Below are 20,804 nucleotides of genomic sequence, written 5' to 3' on the forward strand. Positions count from 1 at the left end.
CCAATGTGAATATTAAACGGATCTCTAAAGTCAAAAGAAGGAAACATTTAGGGACTTAATTTGAGTTTCTCCAGCAACGTTCTCAAAACACCTCTTAAGATGCCCTCTTATCTCTAATGTTAAAACCCTAGCTGTATCACTTGCTTTGGGTAGACTGTATATTCATGATTGTTGTTGTTGTTTTTCATATACAGTAAATGTATTAAAAATGTTTATGTAATGTCATAAAAATGTATCTATTTACATTAACTCTGAGTTCTCTTGATCCAACTGTCCTTTATAGCAACTGGTAGGTCAGGACCCAAGAATGGGTCAGGAGTCATTTTCAGTAAGTCACTAAGTGTGTCTTGTCAAAGAGTCTGAAAATTACACTTTCAACATGTTTTGTCTCTTTTTTCTGTCACATGTTTTAGACCATCTGAAGTGCGAACTGCACTTTTTTAAAATTATTATTAAACCAACGTAATTGGTTTCAAAATACACATAATTTGTGTTGGAGTTGAGTCCTGAGACTAGACAAGTTGAGAACCACTGCTTTATACCAGAGATTGTAAATATTAATGGTTGAAGCCTGAGTGATGCCCTTCGTCGAGTGCAGGGGGCTTTGGAGTCCCATTGATGGCACCCCCCTTTGTTTTCCGACATCAGATGTTGCTGCTGGCTTTACAACAAATCATACAAGGTTTACAAGAACACAGTCTTTGGCTATAAACTGGAATATTTGTTTGTTGTTCTCCCCTGTAGAGAGCTTTAAAGAAGGAGAACCTATCAGTGATTATTTTAAATTTTCAGCTTCCTTGAGATTGACGTCAAAATTCCTACTTGCTTTTTCATATCCAAGGGTACCAAACTTTACTGACAGAGACTTTTACAAAACAATGAGAAGATGTTGGAAAAGACTGAACAGAACAGAGAAGTACACTTGTTGTTGTGATTTTTCACCACAATATTTTCATTTCAGTTTCAGCTTTATAAGATAGTTTCTTACATTATGTTGCTGCATCTACTATCTTCTCATGTTTTATAGAAGGAATCTATTCAAAATGGTGTATATACGGTAATTGTCATCAATGCTGAGTATGGTATGTATTTAGAGCAAATTAAGTTCCACTTGGTTGGAAAACCACTTGATCATTTGTTCACACAGTTCCACATACCATGTGATGCTAGCTGAAGTCCATTTAGCGTTTAGCCTACCATAACAGCTGGATGAATGATTTCACTATATGCTACAATACAGTGTGAGTTGATCCTTCCCGACACTTATTACACCGCTGACCTTCGATCAATCATCTCTGCTCATGACTTCCATCTTGTTGCCCTATGACTCAGAAATATCAGCCTTCTCCTCCACTTCACTCACTTCATGTTGCAGTTAAAGTCATACTGCGGCTGGCTTGTTCCTCCTGTTTTGTTCCTCCTTTATAACAACGATTTTGCTACTAATAATATAATATTATCATTTGCTAGTTCCCAGTACCTAATTTAATAATAATACATCATTCATTATAATATTTCAAAAGAGCAAGATATCTACATTTGGGGGTAGGAGTGGTGGGGTGCAGCACCTTGCACCCATAAAAGACAGAACTTTGAAGACTTTTTCTTCACATTGTGAAGGCGCATGAAATGAATACATTCTGTTATCTTTCCACCCAATAGTCTGTAAATGATGAGTGTTCAGGGGTGCTGGTGGCACAGTGGTTATTGTACATGCCCCAAACTTCAAATCTGACCTATGGCTCTCTCCCCACATTATCCCCGCTCTCTCTCTTCCATATTCACAACTCTATCCACGATGTAAACGTAATCATGTAAATGTTGAATTGGTGCAACAGTTCCCTTGATTCATTGTAGCTTCTCTGTAACAAATGTCCATGACTTGTTTGTTTCACTCGTTTTATTTGACATGAAATCAGGCTATAGAGTTAACTGCATTACAGTAATCACTTAACAGATCATCAGTGTTGTCAGAGATAATAATACTGGGTCAACTTAATCAGGGTGATAATAATCACCAGAGGAAGTGCAAAGTACAGACAGACGTAAAAACTACCAAAGGTTATTGGAGGAAGACACCAAAAGCAAAAGATAGTGTCCACAATCTTTTTCAAAGTCTACTCAGCGTCAGAGTTCAAATGATATTTAAAAAAAACCTCCCCGTTCCTGTTCACAGCACGCACCCATGAACATCTGAGAAAAAGTGTTACCCAAGCACACACGCATAAACTGCTGGGATTTTTTTTTTTTTTTTGAAGTGTTAAAACCTACATGCTTTTTTAATTCTCTATCATGATTTAACTTGTCCCGTACATAACATGGCATCAGCCAACACATTCAAAATATCAAAGCTGAATTAAAAAAAAAAAAACAAACAGATCCTCTGTGCGTGGTTGACGAGTCAGGGGTTTATTTGGAGCTCCAGGGCCCTCTTCAACTCCCACTCAAACCTTCTGGAGTATAGTCATCATAGGGCCCTTTTACAGCGTCGGTACACACTCAGGCAAACACACAGCCTCTTTCAAACCCTGCCAATGTAATACCTGACCAAAAAAACATGTGCCTGGTTATACTACTTCTATTGTAGTGTTTTTGTACCCGTCTTTTTTTTTTTCCTTCTTCTTCTTCTTACAGCTGAGACTGGTCATCTAAAGAGCGATTGATTAACTCTAAGCTTCTGAGAAAATACTAAAAAAACAAGCCCTTCAGTGCTTCCAAACATGCAGATAGGAATGTCGTGTCAGTGAACTGCTTCACTGTGGTTGATCGGAGACGTCAGAAAGGTTGTTTCATGCCGCGTCGTCAATCGAACAATATTGAGCATAATGCTTTAAAAATGCCAAGCCTCTGGATAATTTATTGTGTATGCTTCATAACGACATAAATAAAAGATAAATAAGACTGGCTCCAGGCCAGATTCAGTAACTGGATTTACAGTTCAAACGACTTCCTATTGTAAGGCCTCCTTTTGCTTTGTTTTGAGCCTGTGATACGAGTAACAACAACAGGGAATAAACTTAATGAACTGTCCCTTTTATTTGAAGATTTAGGTCCTATTAACCACCATCATCTTTCAAAAAGAATCCAAGCTCTCTGCTCCACTTCCCCTCTGCATGGCCTCCAGTACTGAGCTCCACTCAGGGGCCCTACAAAGTTAAAGAAACTAAGTCTAGAGTATGTACAAGGCGTTTACCACCAGCTACTCCATCGAGTCTTACGACAAACACCAGAACTGTGCAGGTCCATCACTGCTTAACACAGGAGCACTTATTGTCACAAAATGTTCTACACACGTTAGAACAACTACGGTTTTATGTTGCTTAAATCTCCGGGTCAGCTCTGTCTGGAGTGTGAGCTGTCCCGCCCCTCTCACGGACACACGGGTGGACTGCGTGCAGCAATGTGTGCTGGTGGGTTACATGGTGGAGGGCTCCCCTTTAGTGTGGTAAGGAGGATGTAGTGTGAAAAGTGAGGACTTCCCTTCATCTCCGCAAGAACATTGTGAGTCAGGACTACACACATCTAGAAAGCTGGAAATAGAAAAGACATGAGGAAGAATGAAAGCTCAACCCAACCGCCTGCGTTTGGAATGATATGAAGATGATATGTAAGGAAGCTGAGTGTGTGATCATTCATCACCATTATGAATGCAACTCTCTTCAACCCGCTTTAAGTCTCTCTATTGCTCTACATTGTCTTCATCTTCTCCTGCATGAACATGCTCGATGTTAATGTTCTTCAAACAAAGAGAGCGGTAAGAGCTCAGCCCGTTTCACTCTTAGGTCTCTGGGTTGGGTGTAGCCAGAAGAGGCACATTGTCCCTCCTCCTCCTGCCCAGTGGGGGGCGTCTGTACTGCTCCCCATCTGCGAGCGTCTGGGGCAGTGGCTTCCTCTTGCTCTCTGGCAGCAGCAGGATGGACAGCACAGCCAGTAAGGCCAAAGAAGAGTAGACCACATGATGCAGGAAGTAACCATAATGGTTCCTAAGGTCCATGAGCGGAGAGCTGAGGCGGCCCACACAGCCCAGAGCCAGCACTATGCCCACACCAGTGCCCCTGCAGACAAAACCAGTGTCGGTTAAATCGCATTATGTTTCAGTTCGCAAACCTCCAATGAGTCTACCACTCAATAAATTCTCATAATAAATCTCCGTTCTTTTGAAGTGTTTTCATTCATTTCTAAACAACTGGTGTATTGTGTTACCTGATGATTGTGGGCATGATCTCTCCAGTGAAGAGGATGCAGAGCGACGCAGTGGCCTGAGAGGAGAACAGACCCAGGACTGAGAAAACGGTGATGGCCGTCTCACTCAGATCTACAAGGAGAAGGAGGGACAAGCGTCAGTAATTATGGATCCTGCCGTGAAAGGCCGACACAGAGAGTGACCTGCTGCCTCTCGGTCTATCATACATGGTTTTAAAACAGCATCTGACACATTATTGACTTGATGCCACTGCAGTGTCCTACATAAACTAAATGACATGTCCCTCTCCTGCCACAAGGGGGAGCCTAACACTGGGCTTTACACAGTTAAAGCATGCTGTAAAAAGAGGGACATGGAAGAAAAGAACTTTTTTTTAATAATTCATGAAGAAGCACAAGTCCAATGTGTAGTAAGTTAGTGGCCTACGTATGATATAATATGATAACATATTTAAGCTTAACATCAAGTAAAAAAAAAACTTCTAGCTACTCACGCAAGCAAGACCTTAACCCGAAGCATAAAATAATGTTTCTGCAACTACTGGGGCTGATTTACAGGGAGGTGACGGGGGGTCTACTTCTCCACCTCATGGGTAAAGACTATTAATAGCTTCCTTCATGTGACCTGGAATTTACTCAGAGGGGACAATGTTGTGCAGCCAACAAAGGCCTGCTTACACTCCATGAGTCCCAGAAGGATCAAAGAGGCCAGTCCCGTCATCGTCATGGAGAGGAGAAGGATGCCACGGCGACCAAACCTGTCTACGGTAAACCACAGCAACAGCCAGGCACCGCCCCCTGCACACACAGATAGCAGGTACGTCCAATAGAAGCTCGGGGCGGTGCCTCTGACGTCACCTCGGAAAGAGCTGTAACAGTGGCTTATGCCGTGTGAGATGAACCTGATGAAGAGAGGACAAAGGGTAAACCATTCATGGCTAAACGGGTTTTGAATAGAATGTGCTTCAGAGTGGGAGAATAATGAGGAAGCAAAACTGAGAGGACTGGCTCAATACTGCAACGTTGCTAACGTGACATAAAAAGTGTGCGATGACTTACGAGGTGAAGCCCAGCACGCATATGTTCTTCCAGATGTTCTTGCTGTGGAAGAGCTCAGGGAAGGACAGGTGGGGGCGTGAGGAAGGTTCCGGCTCTGAATCCAACTCTGCAACACGGAAACACGGCAAAACATGTCTTCTCTTTAAAACGCAGTTCAACAGCACCTAGACTGACATGACTGTTTCTTTAAGTCAACTGGTTTCCTCTTAGAAGAATCATTTCAAACAATCATTTCAAACTATTGCAATTAGTGTCGTGGTATTAATTCAAGGTTAATACCACGACACTTCCTTAACAGAGGTTGTTTTACGGCCAGTTACAGTTATATAACATGCATTATCAGTTTAGAAACAGCTGATAGAGGATGTGTATAACACCAGACAATCAAAGAGTTGACAAGGAAAAATAAATCAACCAACCATCTGTCTGTGTCAGTGAAGTCATTTTCAGTGTGATTTATTTTATGTATATTTCTGCAACAGTGCGGCACCTGAGCCTGGAGGCTGACTGTGCGAGGGGTTTTTGTATTATGGAGTGTTTATTTTAGAGCAGCCAATAATATGACTTGATGTTAGCATATCAGTGACAATCGGTGTCGGCTCATTTCATCGAAGCTCTGTGCTTGATGTTTCTCACCAGTCAAATAGTATTTCATTTGAGTGTCACTGTATAAACTAGCAGTTGTCCGTCAGCAGCAGAGTGTGTTATAAAGATTACAGATTGAGGTGACAGTATTATCACTATCCACTGCGAGTGTTTAATAACTGCATTTGAGGGATCAACACAATAAATGTGTTTATCTCTATCTATCTCCACAGATCAAAGATAGATCTGAGAAAGAGATTCGTTCATATTTATATGTTAATATATAGTTTATATATCGGCATCAAATCGGTTGGGCCCTGGTTTATTTATGACTATGTATTACATAAAATGATCACCACCTGTAAAGTATTCACAACTTATTCTAAATGTTATGTATGTATATTAAATGTTATCAGGTGTTTTTTTATGTATTCATCAATAATACAAACAATAAGTATATATGGAGCTATGATAACTACACATCACATAGTATCAAAAAGAGCTAATTTCATCCGGTAAAAAGGTCAATGAAGCTTCAAACATCTGGCAGAAGCCGGGTCACTGAGTGGACGAGTGTTTCTTCTTTTATCTCATATTTCAACTGTTGAAGAAAGTGTTGGACTGAACATGTCCTACAGCTGTAAGACACGTTTATTTACCATGCATGTCTGAAAGGTCTATTATTGGTGTTCCTGCCTTGAGTGTAAAATAAGTGATGCCGGAGTTTCAATGTCAAATATAGAGATGTTTTTTTCCTTTGTCTGGCCAATGAAAAGAAGCTTAAGTCATGTTCCTAACTTCCTGAAGTAATATTTACATGTGATCTGTTTTAAAATGCAGTCAATGCACAGCTAACGTTTTAGCTGCAAGAAAGTACAGTGCTCTATAATTCCACAAGTTTGCAGGAATTGTGCATCTTATAATCGTATAAATCATGAATTATAATTGACCATCATGCCTGCTCTTGGCAGAGGTTTATGATGGAGTACTCAGGTTGTGAAAGGCATTGCAATAAGTAGTCCATGAATAATGGAGGTGTCATAAAGCATGATGTCCATTTTACTAAACTAAGGTATAGCAGCTTTAATTTCAATGGAGAGAAGTCAAATCTGAACCTAACCACGGCACACACCTGTGAAGCTTTCATCATCTCTGTTGGAGTTCCGTCTCTCGCTGAATGAGTTCATGTCTGCAGATCTCTCCGACAGAAGGAGCCAGCGTGGAGATTCTGGAAATACTCCTGGGATGCTTCAGGAGAGCAAACATGAAGCATGAATCAGGCTCACTCTTTGATCTTAGCTGACCTTTATCCAACACCCACACTAACTCTTGGAGATTATTTGCTACAGCGTGGAAAATAACCAACATGGGTCACAAAGTAACAGAATTGTTCATTCCATAATCCACTTTAAGCTTCTATTCTCATGAAAAAAAAACTTGCAATAATGCCAGTAATCGTACTTTAATCTTGGTTAATTTGAATTTAAAACTGCTAAAGTGGCTAATCTAGTAACAGAGGTATAAGATTAGCTGGCGACCTTAAACAAAGTAACCTAATGCATTCTGACAGGAGCTGAAAGGCTCAAAGAGGCCTGGGGATTAAGATCAATATGATCCAACAAAGCTTTCAGAATGTCAGGTAGCATCCAGACACTTGAAGACTGAGAGGGTCCTTTGTCCTCTACCTGCAGCTTCTCAGAATAATACACAGTGAGCCTACGACAACAAACATTTCAATATGATCAGAAAAACGCTGAAGTCCTGAACATCAGAGTCAAACTCTCGAAAACTCAAGTTAAACAGTGAAAGGTAAGAACGTGTAAAAATGTTCACCTTTACGCGCACACACACACACACACACACACACAAACCACTCTTACCCATAACTGAGAAATAGTGTTAGCGGTGCAGCACCAGCTCCCAGGAGGCCCCTCCACGACTGGCAGCCAAGGGCGACGGCCAGCAGCAGCAGCTCTCCTGCTACAGTCATCAGCCCAGCCAGCATGGTGCCCAACAGCCTCAAAGACGGCTCACACAGCTCCAGACCTGACAGTCGAACACAACATTGAAAAACCCCACTGTAACTGTAAAGAGGAAACAGCTGTTGCATAATGAAGAATAAAAAACATACAACTATTAGATGCAGATGAAAAAATCTGCTATTATCACTGTGAACATCATATGATGACCTTAGCATTAGCTCAAAGCATTAGTGGGGGAAAAAAACAAACAACCGTCTCACAGAGGTGTGGACTCTTTTATTAAGTCTTGTTTTGACTTCAGACAAACACCGTGTGTACTTTAAGTGTTGAAAACTCACGGGTGATGTACAAAGTGAGATATACTCCCGCACTAGCTGCTGCCAAACAGAAACGCATGACGATGAAGATGGAGGGGTACGGAGAGACGCACACCAGTACCCCAAACACCACTGACAGGGTCAGGGAGGTCAGCAAAGTCTTGGACCTGCCCAGCCTGCAAGAAAAAAAAGAAAGAAATGTATTAAAAAAAAACAATCTTACCTCAAAATGTAGAAGTTTTAATTAACTTTACAACAGCAACACAAACACGAGCTACAAAAAATATTAAAGGTCACATAATATCATATTTTTAGTAGTATAATAAAATCTCAGAGGTTCCCAAAATGTGTCTGAGAAAGTTTTGTGTTCTAAATCCACCCTGATCCTGTATTTAATCATGCCTATAAACTCTTCTATTTCAGCTCTGCTTTGAACAGGCTGTTTCTGTCGCTTTAAATGTAAATGACACGCCCCTCTCCGGAAGGGGGTGTGGCTTGGACTTTATGCACCATGACCAATTGTTTGCAGTGAGAAGGCGGACTGGCGGACTCAGAGGACAAAACAAAAACCTAGCTGTGGGAGTGTCACCCACCTCAGAAGGGGGGCCCTGTGTGATGTCATAAAGGGGAAATCTCAAAAAGGTCTGTTTTGAGAAAACATTTTCTGAATACCTGGAGCGGGCTAAAGATGGAGAGGATGGACATTTCTCATCATAAGGGTGTTTGTTGACAGGCTAGGGACACATTAGTGTTAGGAAAACATGCTGAAGTCCATTTTGCATAATATGTGACTTTAACAGTCAGAGGGCTGAGCACAGAAAAGGCTTGTGTGACATCTAATTAAGATATAACGTACCAAAAATATAAAAAAATATATACATTTAGAGCGTCATAATCTATTTGAATACGTGTTTTAGAAGTTTTTTAATCTAAAAAAACAGTGGAAGGATTGGGAGTCAGATCTGCGACCAGTCAGTGTGTCAAGGACAGTAACCTCTGTACACGTGACGCCTGCTCTGCCAACTGAAATTAATCAGCAGCCCGCTCTACATAAATGTTTTATAAACCCTTTCAGAAAAGGAAATATGAACTGCATTGTCAAAGTAGCTTATTTCTGAAGCATTAACCCACAAAAGCACGGCCTGATCAACGGATGGGATGATTAGCTGCATGCGTGTGTGGCAGTTTGCTTCCAATCTGCAGATTAGAACTGTTGCTTCTTTGTACCGCCCAAGAGGCTGAATTAATTCCCTGTCCTTAACAAACAGATGCTATGCTCAATTGGTCAGCAAATGAATGAAGACTGTTAGCTGATTAACTGTGCATTCTCTCACTTGCAATTTCTCCAAACTGCAGCTCCTCCTGTGTGACTTTCAATCTCACAACACAGACTGGATCCATTAAGTCTATAATCCGAGGTGCTTGGGACTTGCCTAATGTATGAGGTTATTTTAATGTTTGTGCCAGACAGCATTTCTTAAGTAAGTTTGTGTGTGTGTGTGTGTGTGTGTGTGTGTGTGTGTGTGTGTGTGTGTGTGTGTGTGTGTGTGTGTGTGTGTGTGTGTGTGAGGTAGTGAAACTGCAAAGTTTGGACAAAAACTGCTGAATGGGGAACAAATATGTCTGAAAGCCTAAATGTCTGCATGCATGGATTGAGTTGTATTAGAACGTGAAGAACATGCGTTTGCTATCTTACATGTTGACAAAGACAATCCTTGACAGGCCTTTTTAATGGAACCATCAACATAGAAACAGTAACTCTGCACTGCAATCTTACATGTCTCGATAGCCATCTGTCAATCCCCACAACATCCTGCAACAAGACACTCAAGTGTGTGTGTGTGTGTGTGTGTGTGTGTGTGTGTGTGTGTGTGTGTGTGTGTGTGTGTGTGTGTGTGTGTGTGTGTGTGTGTGTGTGTGTGTGTGTGTGTGTGTGTGTGTGTGTGTGTGTGTGTGTGTGTGTGTGTGTGTGTGTGTGTGTGCGTGTGATTACCTGTCAGCGGTGTAGCCCAGGCCGAGACAGCCAGTCAGGACCCCCAGGATAAAACACACCTCCTCCACTGGGACCAGCCAGTACTGAGCACACACCAGATCCCACTGGACAGACACGACGGGGAGGAAGAGAGACGCCTGTCAGTTAGTATCTACGCATGTTAACACAACAATATACATGAGACACAACATGAAGACTTCAAGTAGAAATGTGTATCACTTGTTCAATGTATAACATGTGATTCAATGTAAATTAGCAGTGAAAATAGAAAGTGTAGTGCAGATGAGATCATCGTTTTTGGAGCCTTCAAATAATGGCTGAACAGCAGACTCCACAGTGAACTGGTTATTTGTCAGTACGCTTGTTGAAAACATAAACAGAGGAGAAAGTGTCAGTGGCCAATGTTATTTTTCATTGTATTTATTTCTGAGGGATAGTGCAAATTAATGAACATCTGTAATAATTACAGCAGTAAAAGATCATAGCAGAAGTGCTAGTTTCCATCTGTTGTCCCTCGACAGGTAACAGAGAGAGAGGGACACATTACAAATACAAAGACACAAGTGACAATAAAAATAATAATAATAACTGGCCTATGAGACGTATTTCAGATGTGAACAGTAAATGGACTTGCACTTTTACACCGTATGTCACACTTATCCATTCACACACTGATGGCAGAGGTTGACCATCAGAAGAAACTAATCCCATTCATACACCACCAAACAGCAGCGGACCACTCAGGGTTAACAGTCTGGCCCAAAGACACATCGAACACGTGGCTGCAGGAGCAGGGGATCGAACCCCTGACCTTCCGGTCGAGGGACGTCCGACTCTACCAACTGATCCACAGCTGCCTGATACATATCCAGATTGTGAGACAACCGGAAGACAAAAGGTAGCCATGCTTTTATTCATCTCAAAGCCAATATGTTTAAACAGATCACTGCGCATTCACATGGAACATTAGCTTGACTGATTCATCAAGACGTTTGCTTTGATTAGAAAGACAGCAAATGTTTATTTGAAATGAGTGTTTCTAAAAGGACCACAGACCCAAATGAAGTTTCAAGTTTTCCTTGCATGTAAAAAACACGCCGTCTGCTTCTGCTCACATCGATTCATAATTATCTATCTCACTTTTAGCGACGCCTCGATTAGCAAGGGAGATAAGTGGCTGCCAGAGATGCAGAGATTGTGATGCGGTACCGAGTTCCAAAAGACTCCAAAGGAAACACACAGTGTGTAAAGTGGAGTCCACTTACAACACACTGTAAAAGCTCAGTCCATCGTGATTCACCTTCTCTGACTGAATAACAAAAGATTGAACGGTGAATCCACGTGGCAAGTCTGTTCTAATGATAGGACACAAATCTGCCATCAGGAGCAACTTTTCAATCACATTTAGCCGACTCACTGATTTGCATTAACAGCTGAGATCTGCTCATGTTGCTTTCCACCGGCTACTGAGAGCTAAATGATTTTAATGATCGAGAGAGAGATAGAGAGAGAGAGAGAGAGAGAGAGAGAGAGAGAGAGAGAGAGAGAGAGAGAGAGAGATGAGAGAGGAGAGAGAGAGAGAGAGAGAGAGAGAAGAGAGAGAGAGAGAGAGAGAGAGAGAGAGAGAGAGAGAGAGAGAGAGAGAGAGAGAGAGAGAGAGAGAGAGAGAGAGGCAGAGCAGAGGGCCGGTGATAAAAAAAGGCCTTGCATAATTGGAGCCTCTGCACGGAAACATAAAAGCCTGTCACATAATATCAGGCATCCCTGTTGCTGAAGGCACAGAGCCACAACATTGCACACTCGTTGGTTAAAGGGCAGCATGGTGTTCATACGGGTGGAATGCTTTGGACAACAGAAGGAGGGAGAATGCACACAAACCAGATAGTAAACTGCTCAGACTGGTTTTGGGAATAAAGCTCATGCAGCGATCAGTCATGCGCCTTTGGGAGACTGAAACTCCCAAGGGTATAAAACACCCACTGACATCCAGACTTTAAAGGGCACTACAGTCATATTGTGAGGTCAAAAAAAAATGTAAGGGGTTGACAGATTTCAATCATGGTGTATTACTCAGCACATTGTTAACAACGCAGTGACAGCGACGTGGATCAGGAGTTAATAAGAGGCTGCACGTTTCCTGCTCAACAGACTGCCAGCTCAGCAACGCAAAGCAGAACTCGAGGAAAAACTCATCATGACAGCAGATAAATTCTTCCTGAGTTAAACCTAATTAAAGAGCCACGACCTTTAGATCTGCTCTTGTATGTGAGCTGTGAGAACGACGTAGTCATGATGCTTGTAGTGCGTCCAAAACGATGCTCCCACTTGGCAGAATTTATGTTTCCTCAGCTTGCTGCAGTGGTGCGGGTAGATTACCGGCCAGCTGCCCCTGTGCCGCTGGACTGGAGGTCTGGGTGTGGTTCTTATACGAGTAGGCACAGAAATGGAAACACACAAGCCACAGAGCACAAATTACAGTGAATGGGTCAAAGATGCAGGGTTTGTGGGAGGAGGGTTTAAATCTTCAGACTGGCTAGAAAAATCCCAGAAGCTTCCAAATCCCTGCTTCGCCAACACACTGGGAAGCAACGATCACTTCTAGGTTAATAAAGCCAATGTTCAGCATATATTTGATTTTAGTGTGCTATTTCATTTAACTTTGTACTTATTGCACATTTAGATTTTATTAGTGTAAATATTATTTGTCTTATTTTACCTCATTTTATTTCATATTTTTACCGTACCTTTTTATTTTGCACCATGGGGAGGGGCGAAACGTCATTTCGATTTCACTGTATGCCTGACATATTTTGGAATTGACAATGAAGTAAACCTTGAACCTTGAACTCAGTTTCCATCTATGTGGAGTCTGTTTATGAGCAGCGATTCTCCTTCCTTAGTGAGGAATTCCAACCTGTGACATGTCACACACTTTGCTTAAAGGCGGGGTAGGTCATTTTCTCCAGATACAATTTTTAACATTTTGGTTTTAAATTGTCTTTACTTCCTGACAGAAATTACTAATTCATGTGCTCTGAAGAAAAAGAAAAAAAATCGGTCATATGTCGCAGTTTGACCAATGTCTGCACTCGGTACCTGCTTTATGAACCAATCATAAGTCTCCCTGTTCGTTCTCTCCACCACGCAAGCACGAGCTGAGGTCTGCTTCTGGACCAATGGAGCTAGTGCATGTCAGTGAGGGGCGTGGCTTTTGAGGGAGTACAGAGGGGAGGGGGTGAGTGAAGACGGAGCATGGAGGGAATGCTACTTTAAAAAATCATGATAGTCTTTTTATTTTTTACTAGTTCACAATGACGCAGAGAAAACTCCCTTTTCTGCAACGCTCTTCTCTTTCAAAGGATCACTATTCATGCAGCCAACTTAGTGATATTGTGGCCTTTGTTTTGAAAAAGCTTTACTCACAATATAACTAGATGAGTGGCAGTGAGGTGTGTTACAGTAAAGAAGTGCAAGCAGAGATGATGATCTTCACACTACTCCACACTGATGCTTCAGGTGATGCTGAACAGATCGCTCTGTAATGTCTCCACATGTCCAGTGGAGATGAATAGACTGAGAATACAATTTACACCAGTGCTATTGTCAAGTCAAGTTTTTTTTAGAGGTGGATGTGTGTACTGGACCCTGAAAGGAGTGAAGATGCACAACCCTCCTCTTAATGCTGTGGATACAAAGGTGCATCTATGCTCACTTATCTTAAAAGGGGTAAAAAGACTTTCTAAAGAAAAGGTACGTGTTTAAACTCTGGACATCGACTTCACAAGCAAAGACAAGACGCGAGAAAAACAAAGGACAAGGTCGAGCGGATGAGTGTTTGAGAGAGACCATTCTAAAAACAGAGCATGACTTTGTTCATTTTTCTATGGAGTCATTTGTGATAGTAGCAGTACTGTTTGTTCGATAACAGCCACACACTGCTCAGACTCATCTTCAAAATCAAAAGTCTCAGAGGTTTGACTAGAGTTGCAAAATTCTGGGACTTTTTAAAGTTGGAAACTTTCCATGGGAAGAAACAGGAATAAACGGGTGTACTTGTCACAGAATTTCTGTCCTGAATTAAATAACGTGTCATGTTATTTCACTGTTCCTGATACAGTTCAGTTTTGTCTAAAGACCCAGGACAGCTTGGAGAGAGTCAACAGCTCTTCCTGATATCTGCAGGGATGTTTGAGAGAAAGTGTTGTTCACTCCAGGCTCCTTGACGTCATAGATCATTGCTATGGAACATTTTTTACTTCACATGTACAATGTGCGCTTATTTACTTTGCGCTGTACAAAATATCTTGTGTAATCTGTCGTATAAAATGTGTCAGAAAGGATGTTTTGTCTTCCATCTCCTTCAGGTGGGCAGTGGCTCTATGTGGCGTGATGGAAGTGTGCTCTGAAATGTATAAGTATTCACGTTTGCCTTTTCTCGGGGCCTCTGTCTCTCCTAACCGTACGAGAGAGGGGTCTTCGAGTGCTGATTCTGCCTCTGAATAAATATTCCTTGAGACCAGATCGATCTTGGGGTTCTTTGCTGAACACTTCTTCTCACTCTTTATCCTCACTCTTTGGCAATAGAAAACATCCACAACAAATCATGTCTCCTGCAGTAGTCAAACTTTCATCTCCGTGAGCCGTCTGAGGAGTCTTATTGTGTGGAGTCAAGTCTTCATAATTTCCTCGGCGTCACTAAATCGAAGGTTGGCCCTTAACAGGAAAATTAAATTTATCTGTGTAAAATATTTTTTTGCATAATCTTGAGAGTACACTTGAATAATTATTCTATTCCTCAATCACATGCACAGAGCACACTGCTTGCTGCAGGGCTACTGAGGCCACGCCCCCTACATGCACTGTGCACTCCTCCATCACATGCTCAGAGGATTTCTAGAAACCTGGAGGACACTTTGAGTCCAGAGCACAGGACTAATAGACTGGTGTAGTTTTGAGTCCTAAAACCAGGAAGTGAGTTAGCATTTTAGCGCCGTGGTTCTAACCTCCAAAAGTCAATGGGGATTTTGAATGGGTTTGTGTTTAGACGCCTGAAATAAGGTCTGTGATTAACACAAGCTTTAGAGATGTTGACGTTTTGTTAGACGAGATAAACTACGTTAGCTAAGACCCCACTTGTGAATTTTAAAGTTTTTACGCGAACTTTAAACGCCGGTTGCTAACGAGTAGCTAACTGAAACTACAGTGGTTGTTGCAGACATTAAACGTCATCACGCCGGGAACTCTCTCCCTAATGCTCCTTACAGCCTCTAGTCATGTTTTTCAGTATTCTTGCAAATATTAGGTTAATAAACAACTTATTAAGCTAACATTTTGCTAGCTTGCGAAATCCGCTGATTCGATCGATGAAGCATAACAGTCGTGACGTCATTATAAACCGACCGCGGTGTAGTTCGCTAGAGCATAACGTTAGCTTTTTACTTCTCTTGGCTGCATTAACTCTTCAAACTTCATATAAATGATGTTCATCTGTAAACATAATCCCGCTGAACAAAACAGCTACACATCAGAAACGTGTATTTGACACAGTTTATTTTCTGCAATGATCCAAAATCCAATGCAAAAATCCCATAGACGAATTTTCGTAGGAACCACCGGCGCCATTTATATATATATATATATATATATATATATATACATATATATATACATATATATATATATATATATATATATAATAGAGCTCATAATAGATGAGTCGCTCTGTTTGATTTACTGTAAAGAATACTGATTGTTTTTGTTTGGTTCTTTTTTATGAGGTAATATATTTTAACAATGTGATGTAAATCTCTGAAAATATATATTTTTTTAATTGTATTATTTTGCATCAACGTCTGCTTAGGACAAAACAAAGCGTTTATATTTCTGCTTGGGTGTGATAGTTTGATTTAATAACCCCCAATTTCCAGTTAATTCCCCTAATACCTATGGAAAGTTTCTGATTTGGAATATTTCCAAAATTCCCCAAACTTAACTTCCCATGTTCCAACACTCAGTGCGGAGATCAAACAGGAGCTTTGTTGTACTGAAATGGAACAGGGCATCTCCCAAATCTCTGACGCTGGGAGTTTTCTTGAACAAGCCGACAAGGAAGTGTTTTCACAACAACGTCTGTCTCCACAGAGCCACAACAAGACTTCAAGTGAACACACGATGAAAAGCTGTAATGAAAGGTAAAGGATGAAGGATGACCCACAATAAAACACGGGTTTGGTCCTTTAAGGCTTCAGAGAACAGAGGAACTTCTGTCTGACTCCAAAGTATTTGCAGCTGTATTCAAGTTTAGCAGCGCAGCGTAAAAGTTGAAAGCTGCACGCTCAGCAAGACCCTCCTGTGGATGAACACGGGATAAAAAAAGAAACGCTCTTTTCAGCAAATAAAGACCCTGAATCCATACATAAACAAGACAGGACACCCTCCCCAAGAAGGACAAAACAATGAGCAAGGCCAGGACCATAATTACAGAGCTCATAGGATCCGCAGCGGGGGCTTTACCTCTGTAACAATGTTGTTCCTTAGCCCCTCTGTGACGTTGTAGTCCCAGCCGGCCTGGCAGTCCACCACAGCTGACTGGCTGCCATTGGTGTACTGCTTACACTGGGACAGGCCCCCGCTGTCCCCGGGCCTCTCACCCTTCTCCCACGGCAGGGAGGCGTTTAGAACCTCTGGCGATGGCAGGGGGCCCGGCAGATGGCAGTGGTGGGGCGAAGAGAGCGTGATTAGAGGGTCAGAGGAGAGCAGGAAGGCCAGGAAGAGGTTGGGCAGGATGGAGAGAGAGATCAGCACCCTTTGCTTCTTCCGTCCCAGAGCCAGCACCATCACTTCCCCAGTGGGTGGCAGCGAGGGTGGGGCGGGAAGGGAGGAAGAGGAGGGTGCTGGGGAGGAGGGCACGGGAGAGGAAGGAAGGGATGGAGGGGGAGCGGGGCATGGGGAAGGGGAGACTAGAGGAGGAGAGTCTGGAGTCTGGAGCATCTTTAAAAGTGGAGCCGCAGCGAGGTTGTGTTGAGGGTTGTTCCCGAGGCGACCGGAGGAAGAGCTGAAGAGCTGTGTGGAAGAAAAGATGAACACAGCATCATGTCAAAGTCCAATCATGAGTCACCTTTTTAACCTTTCACAGTAGACATTTTGAAATTAACTGCAAGAAAAGCAGAGATGCAGTTTCAGGGTTCTGTTATCATTTGTGCAGGCTGACTTTTAAACCGCCACCTGTGCACGTCCTTCTGTAAAATATTTTCTGTTTAAAAAAAATAAAATAAAAAAAAGGCAATTCTCTGTAGTGTTCAAACAATGAACTGGTTGTATGCTTATTCCATTGGTGACCACATGTTGCATTGCATTCTGTCATTCTGTATTTGTCAAACCGTGCAGGTGTGAGAGAGAGAGAGAGAGAGAGAGAGAGAGAGAGGACACACTGGGGTGGTATTGAACTATTTCTAACTCTGAGCCAAACTGTGGCCAACGATGTTCGGAGGGCTGAGGGTCAACAGAGCATCCTAACGAATCAAGAAACTTCATGAGAATCACTAAATGATGTGTGTATGACCCGATGATGGGCGTATTACACTTCCTGTAGTTCTAAACACATAACAGTTTTGATAAACATACTTCTAATGCAACACTTGCTAACTCATTTGTTGTTTGCTTTGCAGGCTTTGGCATGTGCCATACACTTTATCAATCAATCAATCAATCAATCTTTATTTATATAGCGTCAATTCATAACAGGCGTTATCTCAAGACACTTTACAAAAGCAGGTAAAGGACCTTATTGTTTGTCTGTTAACATTAACGAAAGAGCAGGTAACAAGACCATGCTCATTGTTATGTTTACAAAAAGCAGGTAAAGGACTTTACAGAAGTACTTGGTGAGTCTCACTGACTCCTGTTGTTTACAGCTGTCAGTGCCTCTTTTGGCCAAAGTACATGTAAAGACTCCCTGACATATAAGTAAAGGGATGTTTCCTTTTCTTTAACACAGGCTGCTCTCTGTGTTGAGGGCTGCAAAGTGAACAGCCTGTGCTTTCCTCCTCTGTCGCCGCACATGCTGCTCCCGTGTTTTCCCCTCACACAGGGCCAGGAAGTCTCTCAGAAGAAGGAATCCCACAGGGTTACATAAGAGCTTTTTTTACACGAAGGGGGAGAAAGGACGTGTGTGGACTGTAAGGCACAGGGTTTGTCTCCGGGGAAGGGCAACACTCACAAATACACACAAACAGCAGTGTGAGGAGAATAAACAACAATGTCGGGAGGTATGTGAGAGCTGGGCCAGAGACTGACAAGACTCACACCTGACCCGACACACACACACACACACACACACACACACACACACACACACACACACCTCTTATTATTACATCAGTCATGCTTCAAAACCGGTATTTCCTCCTCTTTCTTACTTACGCTTCCAAAATGGTTTTAAATATGAGCCAGAAGCTCTTCCTAACATCCAATACAGTGCGAGGTGAAACAGGAGAAGTAGTCCTCGTATATATCCTTTACACCTTGATTCCTGTCTCCTTTGTAAGTTACATCCAATGACATTTCCGTCCCGGTGGAGTGTCGTAGTCTCTGATTAACAGCAGTCCTGCCTTTGACACAAACAAGGACACTGGACTCGTGTTAGTCCCGGGCGCAGCTCTCTCCGTCGCTGGAAATGAGAAGATGCCCCGCAGGGTGCCGGACTCTTTTCCTACCGCCGTCACTGCTTCTGAACCATATTGTTTAGTCCGTGTTTATGCCTGCCGACATTACGCAAAATAAATAAATATCGCATGATAGTGTCCGACATCATCTTAAAGGCACACCACTTCTGTAGAGCATGGACAAAGAGCGGCTGTGAAGCTGCATTGGGTAGAAGCCTGTTTGAACGAGCGAGCAGCTCCGCCGGCGGCGTCACACTTCGTGTAAAGTCGGCAAACATCGTCAGAGAGGCCTCTTCTTCTTCTACTCTCCTTTTTGTTTTTAGTTGCAGCAGGCTTCCAAGTTGTTGCATTACTGCCATCTGCTGGATTTGACCACTCTTCACACTCTTTAATCCTCATCATCAGTCCTCTGCTAAAAAGGAAAATCAAAAATAATCTATCAGATATTTTTGCATTGTCCTCTAAACATGCCACTGGATCCTCATCCTTTTTTTTTAACCCACTTTGGTATGTCATTATCAAACATCTTTCCTCAAAATGATATGCCAATCTTTTGTTTACCAATGCACTCCATCACTTTACAACTATGGGAAACATCACTGCCTCGTTCCTCATTATATAAAACGAACACTCTACTGAGGGCTTCTGTTCTTAAATGCTTTAACATGACATGACATAACATATATCTCATCTTTTCCTTTCCAGATTTAATCAATGGTTTTGCTAGCAGCTTATGAACTCTACACATCTCATCCTCAACATGCTTCTTCTTACTCAGTGCCTCCACAATTTTCAGATTTAGTTTGGGCACTGTACCTTCTTGCTTCCTGGCTCAAAATATTAGATCAAAAGTTGTAACCAATAATTCTGCTTTTTTCTTTATTGGTTATTTCAATATCTTTTATGTTATATAAAACAGGATATTCTTGTCTCCTTTCCCCCTCCCCATCCTTCTAATCATCTCCCAAACTTCTCTTACATATTGAATCACAACTTTTTCACATGTTGGAGTTCTTTTCAGTATTTTAAATGCCCTGTTTCTGTTTTTCACTGCCCTTTTACACATCTTAATACACCATGGAAGTAATTCTTCTTTTGTTTTGCCTTTACTTGCATGAACTAATATAGAGCCACTTTAATTATACCGTCTTGTTCAAAGTTCAAAGTGACGTCCCTTCATCTTACTTCTATCAAAAAACGGTGTATGAGGAGGTGATAGCTCACTCATCAATGAATACATTCCTTCATTCATTTAATTATATCTAAACCCATTCTTACACACTTTTGCACTGCCAAAGAAGCAGAGGGAGCAACTTGGATTAAAGTGTCTTGCCCAAGGACACATCGGACATGTTGCTGCAGGAGCTGGGGAACGGACCCCTGACCTTCTGAATGAGGGACGACCAACTCTACCAAATGAGCCACAGCTTCCCCAAAAATGTAACTCTTTGTTTCATGACAGACAGTTTGGTCAAGCAACAGTTATGGCAAAAAAAAAAAAAAAAGTATGATAATGAAGATAGTCTCGAGGAAAGGAAAATATGCCCAGGAACTTGAGTTTGCAGTTTTATTCACACAATACTATAATATATACTCATGTATATGCCTGTCCAATGTTTATCAAACACTGTGAATATACAGTCAGAGCGAGAGTGAGACATCTTTGTCATTTTTTAATACCTCTGCAGAACGTCTAAACACCTGTGTCGCATGGTGGAGCCATAAATCACAGACCACCACCATAGACAGGTCTAATGTACTGTAACATATTATCAAGACTTAGCCCAGCTTGTGTTTCAACCAGGTGTTGTAGACGGGCTGCCAATGTCCCATTTGAAGCAAGTAATCAAAGAACCATTTAACACAATAGGTACATTGATAAATGTCCCAGAATCCTCTCTACACCTGATGTACTTTCCCTCAGCTATCTGCTGAGTTAAATAAACACCCACCATGTATTTGTGGATAACTGTTCAATACTTTCATTGGAGATAAAATGTTA

At 41.9% G+C, this 20,804-nt stretch overlaps 2 protein-coding genes across 2 annotated transcripts in view; one reads left to right on the forward strand and one right to left on the reverse strand.

Annotated features, from left to right (window-relative positions):
* The window catches only part of LOC306835344 (uncharacterized protein), a 116,322-nt gene that overhangs the window by 2,877 nt on the left and 92,641 nt on the right, over positions 1-20,804 (forward strand). The gene's annotated exons all lie outside the window — the stretch shown is intronic.
* On the reverse strand, positions 1,883-19,088 carry slc22a17 (solute carrier family 22 member 17). The gene is made up of 10 exons (XM_079361374.1): positions 18,561-19,088; positions 16,653-17,201; positions 10,140-10,243; positions 8,168-8,322; positions 7,728-7,893; positions 6,980-7,095; positions 5,263-5,368; positions 4,882-5,105; positions 4,204-4,315; positions 1,883-4,055 (listed from the first exon to the last, which is right to left on the reverse strand). The coding sequence occupies exons 2-10, from the start codon at positions 17,127-17,129 to the stop codon at positions 3,779-3,781; spliced, it is 1,737 nt and encodes a 578-aa protein (XP_079217500.1). The 5' UTR covers positions 17,130-17,201; positions 18,561-19,088; the 3' UTR covers positions 1,883-3,778.

The sequence above is a fragment of the Symphodus melops genome (genome assembly GCF_947650265.1).
Source record: "Symphodus melops genome assembly, chromosome: 14".
Taxonomy (NCBI): Eukaryota; Metazoa; Chordata; class Actinopteri; order Labriformes; family Labridae; genus Symphodus; species Symphodus melops.